This window comes from Chelon labrosus, assembly GCF_963514085.1.
Source record: "Chelon labrosus genome assembly, chromosome: 2".
Lineage (NCBI taxonomy): Eukaryota > Metazoa > Chordata > Actinopteri > Mugiliformes > Mugilidae > Chelon > Chelon labrosus.
Genome location: NC_140338.1, coordinates 14614029 through 14637121, shown reverse-complemented (window position 1 = coordinate 14637121; position 23093 = coordinate 14614029). Strand labels below are relative to the sequence as shown.

The following is a 23093-nucleotide window of genomic DNA, read 5'->3' as shown; positions in this document are numbered from 1 at the left end:
CAGTGGAGTGCTTCCTGCTTCGGAGTCGTAAGTCGCGCTAAAGTTGTGTATTTCTATTTAACGGCAAACAGGAGGGGACCCACTCGGGCAATTTGCCATCGAACACATTCAGAATGAATGGAAGGTCGCTGTCAGGAAGCCCTTGGACCGTGAAGAGAAGGACAATTATCTCCTCAACATTACCGCCAGTGATGGCATCTTCACTGCCAAAGCCACAGTGGAGGTCAAGGTGCTGGATGCCAATGACAACAGCCCGGTGTGCGAAAAGGTAGACTCTACTTTCTTGTAATTTCCTCACTCAATTTCAGTCTGTTGTGTTCTTTTTTTCGTGGTATTTACAGTCATTTCCTCCCCTTTTTTTTTTATTCCTCTCTCTCTCCTCTAGTCTGTATATAGTGAACGCGTCCCAGAGGACTCCCCTGCTGGCAGGCTCATCTTGCAGGTTTCTGCCACAGATGCCGACATCCGCTCAAACGCCCAAATCTCTTATGAGCTCCAGGGAGTTGGATCAGAATTGTTCATCATTGACTCTGACACAGGTGTGTAACTATGTGGTATTTGTTCAGTGGCTGTGTGATGATGCTGTGTTGTGTTATCATAGGGAGTAATATATCTCTTATGGTTTTTTTGTTATGAAGCCATCTGTGTCCACAGACGTGGAGTTATATTCTATTCCAGCTGCGTTGGAGGTTATTTAGATTATTAGGAAGCAGTATGTGGGACACTCTTGTCAAAGTCTTTCATAAAACTCTCTCTGCTTCAAGCCACCAAATCAAAAAGGCAGCTCGGCATGACAGGAGCCTTACATTCTACATGAGAATTGTGATCCCTCGGCAAAATGTTATTGTTTTGTGTGAGTGCGTGTCTCCGCGTGTGAATTATTGTCAGCTGTGGAGGAGGAGGCGAGACGCTCTTCTTGTTCCCAGTTGTTATTTACTTATTCATTTTTAAAGGAGCCAAGAACATTTCCCTGCAGAGCGACTGAAAGACCCAGAGCGCCACTAAAGTACAGTCGCGCACTTAAATTGGATTTACGGCTGCTATACTTCTTACCTCCTTCTTGCAAATAATTTCTTTTGGGAGACCCTCTAAATCAGACATTCCATCTGGCTACTGGGACGAGGAAAGAAAACACGACGCTGGTTAATCAAAACCAACCGTTTTTTTTTTAGGATAAATGCAAAGTAAGCGCATGAAAGGGCAAAATAAACACTGTCGCTCAGACGTATTGAGCCCGAATAGGCGGGGGCTGACACCAAGACAGACAATAAGGCAACAATGCCATCCAGCTGTCTTTTGGCATCGCTCACTGTTGAGTCTCTAGTTTCCAGCTCTGCCGTTAAAGGGGGGGGTTGGGGGTGGGAAATGTTCTTTTTCACAGCAGACATGTAGGATTGCCGCTGATGAGGCTCTGGAGTTTTCCAGAGAGGTTGTGGTAATGTTGGCTTCCTCACATCCCAGGACACTTCCAAGCTGCTCTTAGCTGCCAACTCTGATGTTTTCCTTCATTGCCCCTCTATCTTCCACCTCCCCTCTTCCATGCTTCAATTACTTATTCATTCCCCTCTCTTATCTCTTAAAAGCCATTAGTTGTTTGGATGCATTTCCCTTGTTTAGTAGACACGAGAGAATAGGCTTACAGTGTACACAGTTTGTTCTCTTATACGTAAAGTCAATATTTTGATGAATAGCGTTTAATGTTGTGTGGAAACGTAATGGATTTTAAGCTGTCGCGTGGATAGGAAACAGCATCCTTCCGCTCTCTGAAAATGCATCTCTCTCAAAAACGGTTCCGTCTTACCTTCAGGGGAGCTGAAGACCTTGCAGCCTCTGGACCGGGAGGAGCAAGATGAGCACAGGTTCAAGGTGCGAGCAGTGGACGGAGGCGGCCGGTACTGTGAGGCCGACATCCACATCACCGTGGAGGACGTCAACGACAACCCGCCGCAGTTTTCAGCCGACCCCTACACCATCACGGTCTTCGAGAACACAGAGACGGGGACATTCGTGGCAAAGCTACAGGCGAATGATATCGACACTGGTGAGCACAGTTTTCCATAAGCCTGTACTCTAACATACTGTATCTAGAGAGAAGCCGTTCATTATTTGTTTGCGTCTGCAAATCCAGTGAAAACCTTCATCAGTGCAACGCTTCACATTTTCACACAGCACATGTGCAGTTGACATTGACAAAGCTGTGAAACGTTCAAATTCAAAGATATCTGTGGTAGATAAAAAGCTGGGCTCACATTCTCAGCCAGCGCTCGCCCATTTCACTGACTCATTAAGCTTTAATTTTTTAATGGTGACTTGCTTTGAAACAAGAATCCTGCGACTCACTGATCCATTAAGACATGGGTCATCAGCTCTTGTGGCTTAAGTCCTGGAAATATTAATATATAATAATAACAGCCTTCAATGTCACAAATTGAAAAATTTAAATTGCAAATTAAAAAAGGTTTTGATAAAGACATAAAAGTCTTACGTACTCTCATGCAAGACTCCAAATCCCTTTTGTAGACCTCATTTAAACATTATGTTGAGTAGTGTTTTTATAACAAATATATTCTACCTGATTATACTAATAAATCGGACTAGTACTCAGTATAAATGTTCCCCTAGCCTTCATCTTACTGGTGTTTTCCCCTGGGACTGCGTTTTAGATAAACCTTAGAGACACTGGAAGTCTCAATCACATCTGTTACTGAGCCATTGGAAAGTTAATTGCAAGACAATAGGCACACAAATGCCTCACAAATATGCTTGAAATGCAGTTAGCAGCTACTCAGTGAATTATCTCAGCTCACAATAAAATAGTATGCAAATGTAATGCGAGAATAAACTTTTAAAATAGCATCATGGTAAACGCACGTGCATTTTTGGCTCGGTGCTAACTCACTATGCACAGGTTATTATCCTTCCATTGTGCGACTGCATTACACTAAATGGCAAGAGGGACGGATAACAAATGTGAAATTTCATGAATGATCAACCCCTCAAATTAAAAGCTCCATTACACTCTAATGAAATTCTTCTCTCTTCAAGCTGAATTCTCCAAAGGGATGATTGCAATTTTCCATTTGCCTGGTGCAAAGCTACGGGGCCACATATTTATCTCAGACGTCTCCTCCTTTCAGCAAACACTGCCAATCACTAAGAGGTTCACACATGGATAGGTCTGAGAGCTTAACGTGTGCAGTTTAACAGTCATTTAAACTCCTTGAGACAGTTTTTTTGGTGGACCTGCCGTCCCACAGTTTAGTGAAGCAGGACACAGGAACTTAAAGGACCATTTCAGTCCGTTAACTGGCAGAAAATCAACAGTTTCTTTCTACTTTCTAGTTTTTGGGGGTGGACTGACAGCTTGACAGAATGAAAAGGATGCTAGGACTGGGGCCCTCAGAGAGAAGCTTTAAATGGTAGAAAGGAAAGAGCTGGCATTTCTAAACCCGCCGGCTTTGCTGGCACAAAATTTGCTTAACATCATGACTATCCAGGATAAAGATACATGAAGGAAGGGTAGAGGGAAAAAAAAGGAGGACCCTACGGTTTAACCAGCGGCAATAATAATTTAGAGTAACACTGAGTGAAAGCAGAGTGGGATTTGATCAATATATTTCTCTTACACACACTGCACGCGTCAAAGCAATTTTTTGTGTATGTCTGTCCAGTAATTCTGATTTAGTTGCAAGCTTGCAAGCAAGTCCCAAACAGACATGCAGAGTATAGAAAAAAAAAACAGGCATTGCATCTTTGACCTAGTTCACCCAGGCTTCAGTCAGCTGACTTTGCAGCCAACCATGCAAACACAAAGCCTAACGTAACCTTCTACCTAAGAGAAAATAGTTGCTTTATCGTTCATATTTTACTGTAACATATCAGTGAGTGGACTCATTCTTGGCACTGGTTGCCGGTGCCACAGCCTGTACGATCCCTCTATGATATTCGATACTTACTCACATAGCTGCTGCACAGGCAGCACTTATCAGTGGAATGATTCTGAAACTGACCCAGACCGGTGACCTTGATCTGTGATAAACTTCTAAATTCCTTCCCTGATTGTCCTTTGTCCTTTATCATCTCACCTGGCTCAGAGTGTCTCTTTACGCCTGGCACTGTTCTGCTGAGTTATTTTTCTTCAGTCAGTTTTCTTTCATAGCATTCGTTTCATTCCCTGACTATGGGAACACCTCCTGTGTGACATCACCAGAAAATCAAATTACATTACGCCAGCCCATATAGGCTGACACCGGTGCATCTATGCCAGGAAGGTCCGAGACGCGATGTCTATATTACAGGCTGGCATAGTGATAGCTGCCATTCTCGCTTCTCAGAGAAAGCTGCAGACAGCTGTGCTATTTGGGTGCTAAGCTAAACTGTCCATAGATCTGAATTCACAACTTGGTCACCGGGTGCTTCATTCCACGTACGGTTGCGTTTTAGCTGAAGAAAAGCAGCAATACACTTCTGAGGCTATCGGTGCGAAGTAGCAATACTTCACTGTAAAGCTTCTTACATACTCAGTGAGAAGTAGGAAATTTGTTCTCACTCCCAGGGCTTCCACAAAGTGGAAACGTTTTTTCCAATACGAGTAATGTTAGCAATTCCAGCTGTTCGCCATACCTCATAGCAGGTAGCGTTAATAATACCTCATGTCAGCGGTACTTTTCCCTTCTATGCTAGCCGGGAAAATAGCAATATTTCCCCCTTGTCTCACCAGATAGCTGTTAAAGCTAGTTAGGCAGACCCACATACCCGCTGGCACTGTAAACCTCTAGCTAATCATGGCTACAGCTAGTGGCAGCCTCCACTCACCAGGAGGTCGCTTGTCACACAGATGCCCTCACATGACACCTGGCGAGACCTGGGTTTTCAAATAAATGCTAAAAAGAGCATGTTGACGCCCACTCGGTGTATCATAGGCCTTACTCTGGACTTTGTCTACAGAGAGAGTAGAGGCTATGCAGGCAAATCTGGCGCTGATTCGCACAGGCAACATGATTACTCTCAAACAATATCAGAGGCTGTTGGGCCTGATGGCCTCCTCTGTGGTGGCCATTCCCCTTGGTTGCCTTTACACGAGGGGCTTCCAGCAATGGGCAGCCTCCCTAGGTCTGAATCTTTTGACGGACTGCTCACTAGCTCTTCGCCAGTGGAAGAGTCCAGACTTCTTGGCTCAGGGAGTTAATGTGGAGACAGTATTTTCCGTAGTTGGGGATGAACGTAAGCATTACAACACATCAGTGTATTACATGCAAAACAACATACAGCAAAAGTGTCGTTGCAGCCCTCCAGATTTAATAGGTCTGCTTGATAAATAGACCAAAGGTTCTAACTTTGCATTCCAGCCATGTGTTTGAGATGAGCATACAAACCTCATTGTATGAGCCAGTAGAGCTAATCATAATTCAACAAAATTCACTTAACCACCACTAACCAGTCGTCTCAGGGACAATCAAACCAGATGAGAAGCCACACAAGCAGGCTTCCCCAGGGTAGTGTTCTCCAGCAGGATAATGAGATTCACAAGGATGTGGGCACTTACCTGATAAATGGGAATATAATGACATATTCCAAATGGGTGCCACCTGCAGAAAAGCATTATGATTATTATTGTTATCCGTCTCTGTCTCGTTGCCGGGACCTGCTTGCTTGTGGGAGGACATGAGTTATTAGGATACCATGGCTTAGACGCTTACAGCTCCCGTTTATCAGAAGCATTGTGATTATACAGTAGACATTTTGGACTGAGGAAAGAAGGTGACTCTTTTAATCATTCAAGAATCAATATGCTTGTTTACGCGCTGTGCTTAAATGAGTATTTCTGTTGCTGCCGCCATCCGTCTTACTGTTGATGAAGACGTTTCACTCACCACTTTAAAGGTTGACATGTGGGTGGAAGATACAGACACTTACACATAGAAGTTATAAACTGAAAGGCATCACCTCACAATTAATGAGTAAAGCTGCAATTAAAAAAACATCATGTTCATCCTGTTTCTTTTCATTCCAGGTCTCAACAGTGACATCCTCTACTCACTCGTCAGCTCCGCCGAAGGTTTCTTCTCTATCGACGAGCACACTGGTGTAATGAGTCTGGAGCGCCCCCTGGACCGCGAGGTGCAGTCGGTCTATGAGCTGAAGGCCCGAGCCAGTGACCAGGGCTCGCCGCGCCTCTCCTCGCTGTGCCAGGTGGTGGTCTCCGTCCTGGACATCAACGACAATCCGCCGGTGTTCGAGCACCGCGAATACACGGCCACCGTGTCTGAGGATGTGGCCGTGGGCACTCAAGTGCTCAGAGTGCAGGCAGCCAGCAGGGACGCCGACGCCAACGGGGAGATCTCTTACAGCATCATCAGCGGGAATGAGCACGGCATGTTCAGCGTGGACCCGCGCACTGGTGAGTTGGAGCAAAACATGTTCGCCTTACTGGGCACTAACATTGGCACAACTCAGTTTTTTTCAAGCCTGGAAGCCAGCTTAACTTCTCACACCCACAAAATCTTTGCAGCAGAAAGTTGGCCTGGAGTCTCTCCATTGGGAACTGATTGATAGAAGTAGTGGTAGTGATGGATAGAAGAGTAACATAGTCATACATGTCATTTGAGGAGTTGGATTTGTTTACAATTAATTGTTCTGATTGGTTGTAGGACTATCTAAAATTTCAAATGAAATGAAAAACCTTTGCAGAACGCCTGAATAAGGATGTTCAATGAATTTGATTTGTAGTTTGCATACCCAGTCTTTTCTCAGACTGGGCTGGCATTGGCTAGCTCCATCACTGCAATACAACACCAAAGACATGAGACAGAGTTGCCTCGTTTTTAAATATCAGCATCAATGATGGATGACGATCTAAGGTGCAGCCGAGCTGAAAATGTTTGCACAAACTAAAATATTAAGATAACACGCTGGAATAAAGTAAGAAATATTGTCTCATGCCTTTCCGCTGTCTGTCTTCAGGTGACATCTTTGTGATCGAGCCATTGGACTACGAGGTCTCCCATGAATACTACATTACCATAGAGGCCACAGACGGCGGTTCACCGCCGCTCAGCGACATGGCAACTGTAAACATCAACCTCACCGATGTCAACGACAACCGACCCGTCTTCAGCCAGGAGATTTACGCGGCCGTCATCAGCGAGGACGCCGAGCTGGGGAAGACCGTGCTGGCGGTAAGGACGGCCACACTGTGCTTGTTGTGAGGAATTAACCCATAATTACCGCACAGCTACACGCGGGGTTTAAAACTGTTTTCGTCTCTTCCACCAGCTGAATCCGTCAGCGTGCTCACCTTCTCACTCAGTCCCTCATTTACTCCATCGCAGCTTTTTCCTCCCTTCTTCCCATTACTCAGTGAATACACTATCGCATATCTGCACCTGTGGCAAATCACAGTCTGCTGGAACAGCTAAATTAGGACCGATGCTCTTCAAGCTCACTGCACCTCTGTTCTGGTGCTCCGTCTGACACACATGCTCAGACAGTTTAATTAAAAGGCATTTGACTCATTAAGCACCTCACCAAAGATAAAGCATTTTCAGCCTCACGCAGGTTAAATTTTCACGTTCACTGATTCCCGTCTACCTCTGCTGCCAACCCCTTTCTCCCTCCCCGTATAAAGAGACCTGCTTGTGGCCATTTATCCGTGTGTCTAATGTACCTGAATATAAATTATCCGTCAGAAAATTTGATTTTAATACCTGCCATTGTCCCATACTTGTAAATCTTTACCGTCTGCTGATTTCCCCGGGGATTCCTTTCTGTATGCGACGGTTGGAGGGCTTTAAGACTGTGCGAGCGTTGGTGTGTGTGTTTCTTTTTGTGCGCGGAAGGTTGTGCGATTCAGTGCGTGCTCACCCGTGTGTATGCAAGGTGGGATCCATCTGTATGTTAACTATGATACTGCTGGTTATTTTCATTATCGTCTGATTAACAGACGTTATTTACTTGATAAATGATTTAGTTTTTATGTTTTGCCGATAAACTTGGAGCCTAACTGAGCCAGACTTTTTTTTTTTTTTGAAAAGTATGTGTTTGCATTATCAAAAACTGGGATATGAAAAATTACTGAAAGGATTAATCAGAAAGCTGCTGATTAACTATCTGCCCGTGGACCATCTCACAGTGGTTTCAGTCTTACGATAAGGCTCCCAGAAAGCTTGATTTAAAATCTAAAGTATTTGTATTGCTGGTTAATTTGCTTCATCAGGACCATCTAATTATCAGATTCTCATTCAAACGTTGTTAAATTCTGATTGCTGTACTGGATCTCACACTGGGTTTATCCAGTGAGTCACTTCAAAGCCGTAACAAGCAGAAACATAAATGTAAATGTGAAGAGAGAAGAAGGAGAAGCTTGGCCTGATTGACGATTGATTCATTGATTGACTGTGTTGTCCACGTCTGACTGATTCAAAGGTGATTGCTGAGGATTCGGACGGCCCCTCTTACGACCACGTGCGGTACTCCATCGTGGACGGGAACCAAGGCAGCCCCTTCACCATTGATCCAATCAGAGGAGAGCTTAAAGTTGCTCGCCAGCTGGACAGAGAGAGGGTAAGAGCAGACCGCAGATACAATGCTGACTGTTCAGATGCAGTTTAATCCACGGAGGAACTAATTGCATTCTGTGCTGACTCCAATCATAGTCACGTCAGGCCTAATGGGGAAGCTTGTTTACCGATCTCAGCCGCATTGTTGCTTAGAAAAGCAGCTTTTCGGATGTATGCTAATTCTCCCCCTCCCTTCCTCGCAGACATCTGGGTACACTCTGATGGTGGTGGCCTCGGACAACGGGGTGCCCCCTCTTTCCAGCAGTGCCAAGATCAACATTGACATCTCGGACGTCAACGACAACCCGCCCCTCTTCTCCCAGGCCAACTACAGCCTCATCATCCAGGTGAGAAGGGGGAGAAGGGTTCAGGGTGGATAAGAGCTGGAGTGAGCGGATTCAAGTAGATGGAAAGGAGCAACGAAAGAGAGGTGGAGGAGGAGCAGGGGATATTTCAGCGGACACAAAGAGGGATTAACCGGGAGAAATAAAGGGAGGCTGCGAGTAGAATGTCAAAAAGCAAGTAGGAGGATGAAGCAAGAACAGAGGCAAAGAGAGGGGAGGAAGACGTGGGGAGGGCATTGAAGACGGATGCTGCATATTAAGTAAAATGATGCGGGGAAGGAATGGAAATAAAGGACTATAAGTGAGTAGAAAGAATAAAACACAATGATCACAGTGATTTGTTTCTGACTCTCCTGTCCGTTTAGGAAACCTAAAAAGATTTAAGAGGTACTGACGGGAGGCACAGAACACGTTGCAAACAGCCCAAGCTCTTTGGGATTACACATTGCTTTGTCCCCTAACTGGCTCCATTTTACTTACCATGGAGCCTGGATCAAAGTCTAGTACGAGATCCCACTAAAACAGAACAAGAGGAAACACACAGAGCATACGTATACTGTTTGTACCACCGGGAAGATCAGTGGGTTTTTGGAACTCTTGAGAATAAAAGTGAGTTTTGAGTATGGGCTGGAATTCACAAACAGAAACTGTCACGGCCCCTCTCACTGGTACTCATCATGAGTACCACAACACTGAGGACCAGCTTTTAAGCAGTGAAAATGTTTACGCTGGCAAGAGTGACTGGTAACTGGTGGTCTAGAGCCACGAGACGGTCCTTAACCACAACTAAATAACAGCTAACCTCAGCTAACGTCAGCTAACGTGGAAAATACTGACGGCGGTGGCGACGGTCTAGTGTTTGGCATCTCAGTTGAGCATGTCGGCATGGTAACATCCCATGGTAACATCATTCCTGACCAGTAGTAGTGGGCTGACCCACTGAGCAGCGTTGTGCTCCACTGCTACAGATTTAAACAGTTCTACGTTTTTTTTGTCCTGATGGAGATTGGATGAAGTCAGTTCAGACAGTAATTGCTACTCTACAGCAGTATTCCCCGAGTGCATATTTTAACTTTTAAAAAGCATTTTTTGGTAAACAACACAAAACCGAACAGCTCCACAACAAGCACCATAAAAAAAAAATAAAAAAAATCAACACCTCTCTTGTATCCCACAGGAGAATCGACCAAAAGGCACAAGTGTTCTCCAGCTCACTGTAACCGATCGGGACGCTTCTCACAACGGCCCACCATTCACCTTTGCCATCGTGGACGGCAACGAGGGCGATGCTTTCCACATCAATCAGCAGGGAGCTCTAGTGGCTGTGGGGGCGCTGAACAGGAGAAGCAAAGAACACTACCTACTTCAAGCTCAGGTGAGTCACGGCGCCAAGTAGAAAGCAGAGTTGAGAGGTTGTATTGATTTAACCGTCAAGCCGCAGCAATCCGATTTATTCGTCTTCCCTTCTTTTCCCTCGCTCTGCCTTTTCTGTCATGCTCACCGGTTTCCTCAGCTGGTAGCGACGCTCCTCTCCGCGTCTCCGTTAAACCTTTAAAAAAAATATATTCTAAACACAGCTTGGGGTCTTTCAAGTAACTCCGTGTAAGATGTTGATTTGAAAACTGCAGACAGTAAATCTGCTTCATCAGAGCGAATCTCAGAGCTTAAATAACAAACATTTGCTTTGATTCGGCTTCATCACGTGTCGCCTTAGAGGAAAGAGCAGAGAGAAACTGAGTGGGCAGATGGGACATGAAATGAAGGTGTGATGTCTTGTTACACATGAGAAGCGCACTCACATTTGAGTCATCATTTATTTTTCCTGCTGAACCGATGACCGTCTCTGTGAGGGTGTGAATATACATGCCTCAGTATCTGCTGCACCTACACCACGTCCATGCCGTTAATTCAGGGATACAGGTAGCGCTGGAGCTTGATTGCCCTCTGCTGTTGGGATAAAGATAAAGCGTGTGTGTCCTTCTCTCCCCTCGTGTTCAGGTGTCGGACAGCGGCAAACCTCAGCTCTTTTCCACGGCCTTCATCAGCGTGCGTATAATTGAAGAGAGCGTCTATCCTCCGGCAGTTCTCCCTCTGGACATTTTCATCTCCACCGCTGGCGACGAATACCCCGGGGGAGTTCTGGGCAAGATCCACGCCACCGACCAGGACATTTACGACACCCTCACCTACAGCCTCGCGCCGTCGTCTTCATCGCCCTCGGACGAGGAGGGCGCGCTGTTTTCAATTTCAGCCTCCGACGGTAAAGTCATTGCCCTGCGGCCGCTCGATGTGGGTCACTACCCTCTTAATGTGACGGTGACCGACGGGCGCTTCACCACGCCCGCCGATGTCACCGTGCACGTTCGCCAGGCGGCCCGCCAGGCCCTGGACAACTCCATTGCTGTGCGCTTTGCAAATATCGCCCCTGAGGAGTTTATTGGGGAGTACTGGCGTAATTTCCAGCGAGCGCTGAGAAACATCGCTGGAGTTCGGAGGAGTGAGGTTCAGTTGGTGAGCCTGCAGCCTTCGGAGCAAGGAGATCTGGATGTCCTGTTGGCGCTGGAGAGATCTGGAAGCCCCTACCAGTCTCAGGAGGTAAGACCACCCAGATCAAGAGCTGTTTGTTCATGCAGCTTGTATTCTCCTGATAATTTTTGATTCCTCTATTCATTCAATTACTAGACTTATCAGTCTAAAACTGTGACGTAGAACAGAGTAAAGCAGCAAATATTCATGAAATGATCAATTATTCAGTACTCTAAATAGTTGCTGAATATTTAAATAATTAATAACTCGTTCTGTTCATCATTAAATCGTCTGATCCAGATGCAAGAACTTTGTAAAACTTTGAATACTAGCGTGAATTCTATCTAATCTCAAAATGGTATTGGTCAAAAGCAATTAATTAATTAGCCTTTAAATAACTTCAACCTTTATCCACTATCGGAACCTTGAACCGATCAGCAGAGCTCTTCATTTCAGCGCTTTATCTGCGTTCTTAATCTCCCTCAGGTGGTCTTCCGTAAGCTGAACTCCTCCGCGGCTGTGATCGAGGAGATGACCGGCGTCCGCCTCGTGCGGGTGGTGCAGAAGCTGTGCGCGGGGCTCGACTGCCCGTTGCACTTCTGCGACGAGGTCATCTCCCTGGATAAAAACACCATGTCCACGTACAGCACGGCGCGCCTCAGCTTCGTCACGCCGCGGTACCTGAGAACCGCGACCTGCCAGTGCGAAGGTACACTGATTACGCCTCGTATAGACACAAACACACACGCACACATTTCCTCATCTAGAGCCTGGTCTAAAAGGAAACATTGCGTCTTCTAGGTGGCAGTTGTCCTGTGTTGAACAACCTGTGTGAGAACAGCCCGTGTCCTGAGGGTATGGAGTGCGTGGCAGATCCTAGAGATACCATCTACAGTTGTGTGTGTCCTGAGGCTAAGATGGGCAAATGCACCGGTAAGACTCTTCATCTGTGATCTTTGGTATTTTTTGCCATTCTCCCCCAATCTTCCTCCAACTTCCTCTCCTTGTACTGATGATAAAAATAACACAAAGATGGTGCTCAGTGTCGGATTTCCCAAATCATGTTTTGCTCCTCTTAACATACGTCTGTTACTCCTCGTCAGATGGCCACTCGCTGACGTTCAATGGAAACGGATACGTGAAATACCATCTGATGGAGAATGAGAACAAGGAGCTGATGAAGCTGTCTCTGAGGCTCAGGACCTTCTCCAGCCATGCTACCGTCATGTACGCCAAAGGGACTGACTACAGCATACTTGAGGTATGTGTGTGCAAACCTCCGTGTCCAGGACTGGAACTCCCACACGGGGATATTTACTCATTCCTTTTCTTTAAAACAGAATCGATAAGCTTTCTTTGTCACGTTCTGTTCTGGGGGGTGAGGTAGGACCCAAACGTAGGACACAGAGGGAGGCAGGAGCAGGAAACAAAATACGAAAGAGCAGGCAGGGAAAATCCAAACAAACGATCCAAAAAACAAAAGCGAGTCAGGGATTGCCAGGAGCTGAACCAAAACATCGACGGGGGTAACAGAGCGGACGACTTGACAAGGAACAAAAGGAAAGATAGGACTGATGAGGGCGGAGCACACAAGGAGAAACCAATCAGACTATCTAAAGGGGAAAAACACAGGAAGTAAAGCAGGACAAGGAAGAACTTTACAAAATAAAAACAGGAAACAAAGCAACCAAAGAGAAAATATTCCTGATTCAAACTCATGACTTTCCTATCAGTCCCAGTCAGTCCTCAACTCAACTCTGTATTACCCGTCCAGCATTTCCATATCCGAATAGCTTAATAAACACATAACTGACTTCCAATCCCTCGATGTCAGCCAGGCATGTGTGCCAACCGACTGTGCTGCAGGGTTCAAAAAAGGCATTTTAAAACGGCTTTCACATGAGGGACCATGGGAATGTGGTGGTGGGTTGAAAAACACACACGAGCTATTTTAGTAGTGGGAGGGAAACAGAAAGCACTTTTCCACGCATTCCTTTTTCGACTCTGTCTGGTGTAGCTGTCTGCATGCCAGACTTCAGACAAAGAGCCGGCCTGGCTTAGACACAGTTCATGTTTATCAGTCTGCCATCTACGGTTTGTTTGTTTCAGAGGCTTGAACAGAAGTTAGGTTGTCGTAGAATGATGCAAAACTTGTACTGTGTGGTTTTGGGGGGAATATAAATGTTATTTGACGACATGCCAGTAAGTGGATGCACTGTGTGTCAGATATTAAATTATAACTGAGTTATCTAGATGCTTGATGCTGAATGTTTGCGTCTCTGCCTCTAATCTAGATCGTGAACGGCCGCCTGCAGTACAAGTTCGACTGCGGCAGCGGCCCCGGCCTCGTGTCGGTCCACAGCGCTCAGGTTAACGACGGGGAGTGGCACACCGTCTCTCTGGAGGTGGACGGCAACTACGCCAAGCTGGTTCTCGACCGGGTGCACGCCGCCTCGGGGACGGCGCCGGGCACCCTGCGCACCCTCAACCTCGACAACAGCATTTACTTCGGCGGCCACGTACGCCAGCACACCTCCGCCCGCCACGGGCGCAGCCTGCCCATCACCAACGGGCTCCGCGGCTGCATGGAGGCCATCGCCCTGAATGGCCAGGAGCTGCCCCTGAACACCAGAGCTCGCCGGCCCCACGCCGTGCTGGAGGACATCGTGGACGTGGCCCCCGGCTGTGCGCTCGCACCCACTGAGAGTTGTTCCAGCAACCCCTGCACCAACGGAGGGAGCTGCACCTCGCTGCCTAATGGAGGTACTTTTTTTTTTTTTGGTCAAGTCTGTGCACTTTTCTGAGTTCCTTGCAACCAGCATTAGTGTTAAAACTGAAGACGTGAACCTGGCTTTTAATCAACACCATATATAGAAGCTAAGCCTTTACTTCTAATTGGCTCTGCTTTAAAGGAATACTTTATCATAATTTAGTGTGAATGTTAATTTACTGATGCCCGTGCCATATTAATTTGCAGCCAGTGCCGTTCACTGTTAATGCAGACTTAACACTTCTCCATCTGTTTCACATTAAAAACCTGCCAGGTTCGGGGGCATAATTACCTGCCATCACCAGGAGGCTTATTGTAAAACATCTGCAGGATGTGTAGAGTGTCAAAAGCAGCAGCCAGATGTTAAAAAAAAAGTGTTGTGTTCCTTTATCTCTGAAAGGCTACTTCTGCAAGTGTCCTGCTTCTTTCATGGGCGCACACTGTGAGATCGCTATAAGTCCCTGTGCCTCCAACCCCTGCCTCTACGGTGGCACATGCGTACCTCGTGCCGATGACTTCTACTGCCAGTGCAGAGGGCAGTACTCGGGACAGAGGTATGTCTTTTTGATCTCCATAATAATCAGAAGATTGCTCACAACTCGGTAAAGAAGATTTAGATTTTATCGGCATGCTTCAAAGCAGTTCATGTCAATATGCAGACCTGTAATTTGCCTTTTTTTTTTTATTTACACAGCAGTTTGTCCTGCAGCAACTCAAAACTTGTGTTTGTAATGAGATAATCACCGCTAAATGAAAATCTCTGGTGCAAATTTCAGAATTTATTTTAAGGTCTGTTGGAGTAATCGTGTTTTGAATGCAGGTGCCAGCTGGGGCCGTACTGCCGGGACAACCCCTGCAAGAACAGCGGAAAGTGTATCGACAGCCTGGATGGTCCTGTCTGTGAGTGTGAAGGAGGCTTCCAAGGAGACAGGTAATTTGGTTTTAAGTTCAGATTCTTGAATTACACTCCCAAATTAGTTTAGTAGCTCAAACAACACAAGGCTGATGTGATGAAACAGCAGTTATTTGCAGCGATTCGCGCTCCAGCACACCTCACTGACTTTCATTATGTTGTCCAGGTGTTTAAGCGATGTAGACGAGTGCACCAAGAACCCGTGTGTCAACGGGGGCCAGTGCCAGAACACGTACGGCTCCTACAGGTGTAACTGCTCAACGGGCTACACCGGACAGACGTGCGAACTCCCACCTCAGGTCTCTGAGGGGGTTGTCTCCACCTCCTGGAACATCGGCTTAGAGGAGGTGATCGGCATCGTGGTGTTCGTGTCCAGCATCTTCATAATGGTCCTCCTCTTCATCATCATTCGCAAGAAGGCCTGTCGCAGGTCAAAGGCCGCCGCCGCCGACAAACACCCCGGAGGCTCAAACGTGCACCACTCCTTTCTCCAGAGGCCGTACTTCGACGCCAAACTCAACAAAAACATCTACTCGGACATCCCGCCTCAGGTGCCGGTGCGCCCCATCTCCTACACTCCCAGCATTCCAAGCGACTCGCGGAACAACTTAGACAGGAACTCCTTCGAGGGGTCGACCATCCCGGAGCATCCCGAATTCAGCACGTTCAACCCGGATTCTGTGCACGGACACCGCAAGACCGTGGCTGTGTGCAGCGTAGCACCCAACCTCCCTCCTCCCCCTCCCTCCAACTCCGTCTCAGACAGCGACTCCATCCAGAAGCCAAACTGGGACTACGACTATGACGGTGAGTTTGCTTCTGAATGAAAAAAAAAAAAGCAATATCAGTAACTCCCTAGAGATGAAGCACACGTGAACACAGGACCATGATCAGCAGAATGGCCACATCATTAAGTACACCAGTGAAAACAAATTCCTTCCAATAAAACAGTCCTGGACTAATTCTCCTTTCATGATAGTGTCAGAAAGGTGGTAATTCAACTGTAGGATCATTTTGGAGGATTTAGTTTGTGGTGCTGTGAAGTGTTTCTGTTATTTAGCGGAGACCAATGGAGTGTCAGTACAACACAACACAATTTAATAATAGAACAAACCACTAATCTGGTGTAAACACACTAAATTCTTATCAGAAAATTAGTCTGGTAACACACTGTTTGGATTCACTATGGGGCCTGTTTCAACCTTTACAGAGAAAAAAAGTCCCTCTGCCTGCAGTAGGATAGTCCCACAACCAGTCAGGCCACTTTGTTGTAAACTAATTCAACTCCACGGCGCTCAGATGACGTGTATGACTATGTCGCTGTTGCTCTACTGTCAGTCACCGCTTCTCATCAGATCTTTGCCAGAGCATAATCAGTTCCCAGTGGAGCCACTCCAGACCAACCTTCCCCCTCAAAAGAATCAAATAGAAAAAATGGACAGGAAAGTTGGTCTGTCTTCCTGGCTAATAGGCGGTTTATGCTCTTGCGTCAATTTGACGCCGTAGCTATGGCGACAGCCCAGACCTTACGCAGACCCTAACGCCGTAGTTGACGTGCACCTCCCCAGAAATGTAACTATGCGATTACCGCTTTAGTATTTCTCGCTGCTTGTGTATCTCCACGATTTTCGAATTGGTTGATTTGGATCAATAAAGATGGAACACATCAAGGAAAGGTTAACTGAGGAGGTTCGAAGACACAAACATTTGTATGACTCATCTTCAGTGAGATTTCAGTGAAAGTTTCAGTTGAAAATGAAGCAGGAAGTAGAAACAAATATTAAACCAACTGACAAAAAAGACACAGACTAGTGTTGTGGTGGCGTTTTTACAGAGTGAGTCAGACTGACCAGCGCACAAGTATGAATGGCTCGCACCAGCATAAACTGAGCTTAACAAACCACTGTTTAAAAAATTCAAATACAGTTGAATCAACAGCTCTCTCAGATATTTTAAACCCTGAACACCAAGATTTTATGCAGAACTGTTATATTAGTACATTGTTTTCACTAGTGTACCTAATCAAATGGCTACTTAGCTGGTTGATATCCCTTACAATAACAAGGCTACACTATAAAACCACACTGTGCGTTCTCTTCCAGCTAAAGTGGTGGACTTGGACCCGTGCCTGACCAAGAAGCCTGTAGAGGACAGCGCCTGTCACCCATACAACACCAGAGGCAGCATGTCTGAGGTCCATTCCCTCAGCTCCTTCCAGTCAGAGTCCTGTGACGATAACGGTACGCTGCTGGAGGAAATCTGGTCCCCCTTCTGCATTTGAGAAATACTAACGATACAGCACATTTTGGAATAAGTTGTGTTTCCGTAGACAAAATCTATGAGATGTGATGTGTTCTTGGGTCTGATCAGCTCGCAGGATTTTGCCTCTGCCTTTCAGAGCCTTGTTGATTTTAACGCTTTTGTATTCTTCGCATGCTCAGAAGTGGATGGCCCAGTAGTGGCTCTGGGGTCACGTGTCTTCTTCTCTTTTCTTTTTTTTTTGCTGCGGGGCTTCAGCTCCCATATGGATCAAATCAGTCCACAGATCCAGAACAAGGTTTTAAATAGGGGGGTCCAGCCTGTAAGTCCTCAACCACAGCCGGTGCAGACGGAAGCCATCACAACACTGTGTGCTGTGTAATTCTCCTGGGATTATTTATTTAAAAAGAAAAAACATTCTGACCCTGTTTTCTGTCCTTCTGTCTCCAAGTTTACCTGAGCTGAGCTTCAGAAGGAGTTTGATGACATTCTCAAACAGTAGTTACATCCTGTTTGAAAGTCACTCACGAGCCTTTGACATATTTTGATTTATCATTTACGCGCATGCCTTTTCTTCTTCTTTTTTTGTTTGTCTGTTTTCTTTTTTCTAAAACATAGCTTCACATTGACGTTTAAAGCAAACGTCAAGGACCGTGTCACAACGGTATACATGCATATTTTTGTTATCATTTTTTTCTTCATATCACCCTCCGTGCTGTTTGCTAGTCATCAGAGCCTTCCTATGGATCCTTAAATTTAAAGTGATAATTAATCCTAATTTGAACTAGAAATGGAGTCGGTTGCAAAACAGGTGATTCGTTATGTCATTCCCTCAGTTTGTTTTCTGAACACAGGGTTGGAAATGTGCTTTTATCTCCGGGGAATTTCACACGTTCTTCCATCTGTACTGTCGATAGCACCCGCTAGCATCTCAGTATGTTGTCGTCGTGTGTTACCTTGCACAAAGAAAACCAGATCCATCTCCCTGCACACACACACAAACGTTCCCTCCATTGTCTTGTGCCCAGCCATGAACCCCCCCTCAGTGTAAAAGCAAAAAAAAAAAAAAAAAAAAAAAAGTGTGTCTAGCAGCTAAAAGCTGCTACATTTGTGGGAAGTGTCACTTGTGTCGGCATCACACCCGCCACTCCTCGCTCCATATGTGTTTTTTTTTTCTCTCCTTTCTTCATAAATGATGCAATCATTTGTACTAATGCAAGATCTCTTCCACTCCCTCTCCCCCCTCCCTTACCTCTCACAAGCCTCCATAGTGACAGTAATCCACCTTGTCAGCTCCGTTGTTGACACGGTGGAAGGAGCAGGTACTCCTCTAGTTTCCATCTGCCAGCAGTTTTGTCCTTGGTGTTGGGATGTGTAGGTTGCAGAGCTGCCATTATCTTACACTGACGAGCCTCCTCCAACCCTGGCGCCTCCCGCTTTTTTTTCCTGATCCGGCTGCTAATTAAAAAGATATGCAAATGCTGAATTAAACCGGCGGCTTTAGGGTCGCCTTCAAGCCTCACTATTGATCCTTTTACAACTTTCCATTACACACCTCGGGAAGTCTGTGTAAGAAAATGGCAAACCTGTTGTGCATTCGCTTACCTGCCACGCTCTCCGTCGTGATGTGTCCTCCAGTATCCATTGTCCTCATTTCATTTATGCTCTCAGCCGATTGTCCTCTGTTTCTAGATGTTAACGTGACTTGTTCTTTCTCTTTCTCTCCCCCTTTTTCTTGCCTCATGTAAAGAGTCTTTTTTGGCTCATGATCTCAAGAACCCAAGAGGTGACTTTTTACATCTTTGTTTGACTGGTGTTCCTCCCCCCCCCCGATTCCCGCCCTCTAATGTTTAACCACTAACCCTCAAGCTGAACGAGGAGTGTTTAAACCCCGTCTGTGAGCCAGAGCCGGTGTGACACTGATTTCTAGCAGTGAGGTCTCATGTGTGGCTTTTGTCAGATTATTTATCACCCCAGAAACACTCCTCTGCATGGCTGAATGTGATATGATAAAAAAAAAAAAAGGCGTTGCTCAGTAACTAACTGGAAAGATTATGTGTCTGTGTTACTGCTGTTAACTGTTTGTCACAGGATCTGTTGTCAAACGCCTAAAACCAGACTTTACTCAGGGTAGTTTCATTCTAAAATTGATTGGTTTGGTGAAGCAGCACCTTAAACTAAAGTCCCGGTAAAGCAGAAGTGTGCTGTAAGTCTGAAACAGAACGTAGGTGAGGTGTTATTTAACCAAAGGTAAGGAGTTTATTGACTGAAACCTATTTGGATTAGACAACTTTAGGTTTAACACAAAATAACTGAAGACAACAGGAAAATGTGTCTCTGTTGTGTTGTGCAGTTCAATGTTAAACCTCAGTGTGTTGCTGTGCCTTTGACCCGTGTTCCCCGTGCATGGTGTGGGTTTTTAACATTAACACGGCGCCCTTTGGTGTAAATCAATGACGCGTCGTTTCCCAACACTAACACGCGTCTGTGCTGTGGTCTCTCCTTATCAAACAGGATATCACTGGGACACATCTGATTGGATGCCAAGTGTTCAACTTCCTGGAATCCAGGAGTTTCCACAGTATGAGGTTGTGGAGTCACCCGCCCCTTTGTACAGCGACCCAAACGCCATCGACACCGACTATTATCCCGGCGGCTTTGACATTGAGAGCGACTTCCCTCCGCCGCCAGAGGACTTTCCTGCGAACGACGACCTGCCGCCTCCGCCTCTGCCGGAGTACGGCGACACGCTCCGCCCCCACGGCAGAGACTTGGACGCGCCTGCGTCCGGTCCGGGCAGCCCGGGCGGGGTCCGCCAGCGTCCGGCCTTGCCCCAGCTCTACAGCCTTAACCAGTATCTGCCGCAGCACTCCTACCCAAGCGACGGGGGCGACGGCGACGGCCAGGGAGCCACTTCTGGCACCGTTACCCCGGTTTCCACCATGGGAAACGGCGGTTACAGAGGGGGCTACCCGTTAGGTTGCAGCCGGGACTTTGACTCCTCGGCTCTGGACAACATGTCCATGTCTCTGTACACGTCCACAGCCTCTTGCTCGGACATGTCAGCGTGCTGCGAGGAGTCCGAGGTGATGATAAGCGACTATGAGAGCGGTGATGAGGGCCACTTTGAGCGACTGGTCATCCCGGCGCTGGACTCCCAACAGCACACTGAAGTCTGACACTGGATCCAAACAAAAGTGCCTGAAGCCACAGCTACACCTTATGTTCTCCCTTGACACAGCGCCCACACTAAACACGCACAGTATGTGGACACACAAGTACAACCCCACGATCACACACAGACACACGAACACAGTGCCTTGTTAAAGTACTCACCCTTGTGTTTTTCCCACAGCATGATGTTCTGGGGGGCGATGGGCGGGGTTTGTCATGAGGGCCAAACTAAAACAAACAACAACAACAACAGTAAATTTACAATAAGAATAAATCTGCAAAATCTCATATTTCTATTGCAACCTTTGTGATTTGCTCTATCTCTGCTGCTCCTTCAATCTCATCTTCTTTGTTGAACCTTCTTTTGTCAGATTTGTAGCGATGCCATATTCTCTCCATTTTTTTTTTCTTCTCATCATGGATTTAGCTGTGCTTTGAGGGGAGTTTTGAGTTTTTTAAACCCAGGGCCCTTGGTCTTAGTGGTGCCTTTCAGATCATGTGACAGGTAGATTGCACACAGGTTTACTTCTATCAGCTAATTACAGACGGTGACTTCTTTATGAGTCACCTGTTTGCACCAGATCTTATTTAGAGTGGGTGAGTACATGTTAACTCGCAGGTAAAACACTGAGGAGAGTGACTCATTTTTGCAAGGCACTGCACACGCACACTGACACAAACAAGGAATTGAGTTAAAAAAAAAACAAACACAGGGGTTGTTGAGACTGGTTGGGAAGGCCATTCGGCTGAGACGGTGCGAAGAAGCTACGGGACTGACTCGAGCCTCTGTCGCGTCTATCTCAGTCCAACTCCTGCCCCTTTGAGTTGGCGGTGCCATTGCTTTAAGTAACTGTCATCATAGTGGATTGTCTGAAGGATCAACATTTCAATGTAACAGGAAAAGCATCATGAAACAAAAAAAAAAAAAAGAAGAGAATATTTCATGACAGTATCTTTGTTTCTATAAAGAAAATCCAAGCGAAATGTTTTTATACAAGTCCTCATTTTCAATGTAAATGTAAATGTACAGTTTTGATTTCAAAGTTTACTAGGTTTTGTAGATATTCTATGCTTTTATTTTCAAAAAAAGAAGAGTTAAATGGTGTGACATTATCAGCCTTACTGTGCTTACATTCACTAAAAAAAATAAACATGTTAAAAAAAGAAGAGAAGAGCGTGGCTTTTCTGAACACAGTGTACTCGTAAAGTTTATTGTCTCTTGCTCATTTCAAAAAGGGTCTTCAATGAACGACTGCATATTCTTGTGTTGTTGTTTTTTTTTTTTTTTAATTTTAGTTTGTTTGTACATTTTGACTTTGGAACCTCTTTATTTTTCCACCAAGAAAATGGGACCCAATATATTTATAGTGCAGAGTTATCCATGGACACGTGACTTTTTCAGGTGTCTGTGTGTGTCTGAGCAATGCTATGGTCTTGTTAAGGTTTTTATTGAATACTGCCACAAGCTCACGCTTTCCTACTGGCAATAAATTATTCCTAAAAAATACTCCTAATGTCTGCGTGCGTTTATTTCCTCTGCATATTTATGATTAAGGAGCAAATTGAGGAAACAGGCATGTTTGGAAGGATAAAAATTATATCTATGTTTTTATTCCTGCGGAAGAAGCTGCTGTAGTTGTGGCAACCTTGTGACCCGTTGTAGTCAAGAAGAACAAAAACTGTTGTTACCACTGTTTTGATAATCGATCGGAGGTTGCAGTTGAATTTTGCTTCTATTCTTGGTCTGGCTGCCGTGCTACAAAATGCTCAGTCTACTTTTCTTTATTCGTAGTAAGACCAACTTCCCCGCACACAATTATTTGTGGTGGAAAGCTGGTCTGGGGTCATTCTGTTGGGAACTAATTATGCTCTGGCAGATCTGCCGTGCCAATCGAACGGTTTGGGCGTAGACTGCGTAGTCTACGTGACTATTCTTCCCATCATCTCATAGCGCCAGCCTAAACCATTTGATTTGCAGTCAAATTTCTCTGCCATAAAAGGACTCTAATTGGTTTTAGGACTATCCAAAATGCATGTAGAGGTATTTGTTTTCTCAGTAAAACATGGTTAAAACATGCCCCAAAATGAAATCTCAATGAGTGTTAACAGATATTCTGATAAGAACTGAGTCCGACCATGCCAGGCTAAATATCTGGGGGACTGAAAATGTACAGGGACAGCTGTGGGACTGTTCTTGATAATTGTGCTGGACATCCATTCATTCATTCATTGTCTGTAACCGCTTGTCCTCTGGAGGGTCGCGGGGGGGCTGGAGCCCATCCCAACTGTCATTGGGTGAGAGGCGGGGTACACACTGGACAGGTCACCAGTCTATCACAGGGCTAACGCAGAGAGACAGACAACCATTCACACTCACATGCACACCTACGACTAATTTGGAATCACCAATGAACCTAACCAGCATGTCTTTGGACGGTGGGAGGAAGCTGGAGTACCCGAAGAGAACCCACGCAGACACAGGGAGAACATGCAAACTCCACACAGAAAGGCCCAGTCTGTCCTTCAATCGATCAAAAGTCTAAATGTGC

At 45.9% G+C, this 23093-nt stretch overlaps 1 protein-coding gene across 3 annotated transcripts in view; it reads left to right on the top strand.

The window, feature by feature from the left end:
* The window catches only part of fat1a (FAT atypical cadherin 1a), a 71973-nt gene extending 49371 nt beyond the window's left edge, over positions 1-22602 (top strand). For 2 of the 3 annotated variants that reach the window (XM_084574114.1, XM_084574113.1), the window contains exons 11-29: positions 72-268; positions 386-539; positions 1808-2041; positions 6014-6400; positions 6964-7178; positions 8425-8562; positions 8762-8905; positions 10080-10277; positions 10901-11497; positions 11915-12137; positions 12230-12361; positions 12532-12689; positions 13723-14191; positions 14599-14752; positions 15019-15129; positions 15278-15918; positions 17214-17351; positions 19121-19156; positions 19885-22602. In XM_084574114.1, the coding sequence (XP_084430240.1) occupies positions 72-268; positions 386-539; positions 1808-2041; positions 6014-6400; positions 6964-7178; positions 8425-8562; positions 8762-8905; positions 10080-10277; positions 10901-11497; positions 11915-12137; positions 12230-12361; positions 12532-12689; positions 13723-14191; positions 14599-14752; positions 15019-15129; positions 15278-15918; positions 17214-17351; positions 19121-19156; positions 19885-20549 (4991 nt within the window). In that variant the 3' untranslated portion in view covers positions 20550-22602. The remainder of the gene's footprint in view (positions 1-71; positions 269-385; positions 540-1807; positions 2042-6013; positions 6401-6963; positions 7179-8424; positions 8563-8761; positions 8906-10079; positions 10278-10900; positions 11498-11914; positions 12138-12229; positions 12362-12531; positions 12690-13722; positions 14192-14598; positions 14753-15018; positions 15130-15277; positions 15919-17213; positions 17352-19120; positions 19157-19884) is intronic. The other variant, XM_084574115.1, reaches the window with a different exon arrangement.
* Positions 22603-23093: the final 491 nt, after the last annotated feature.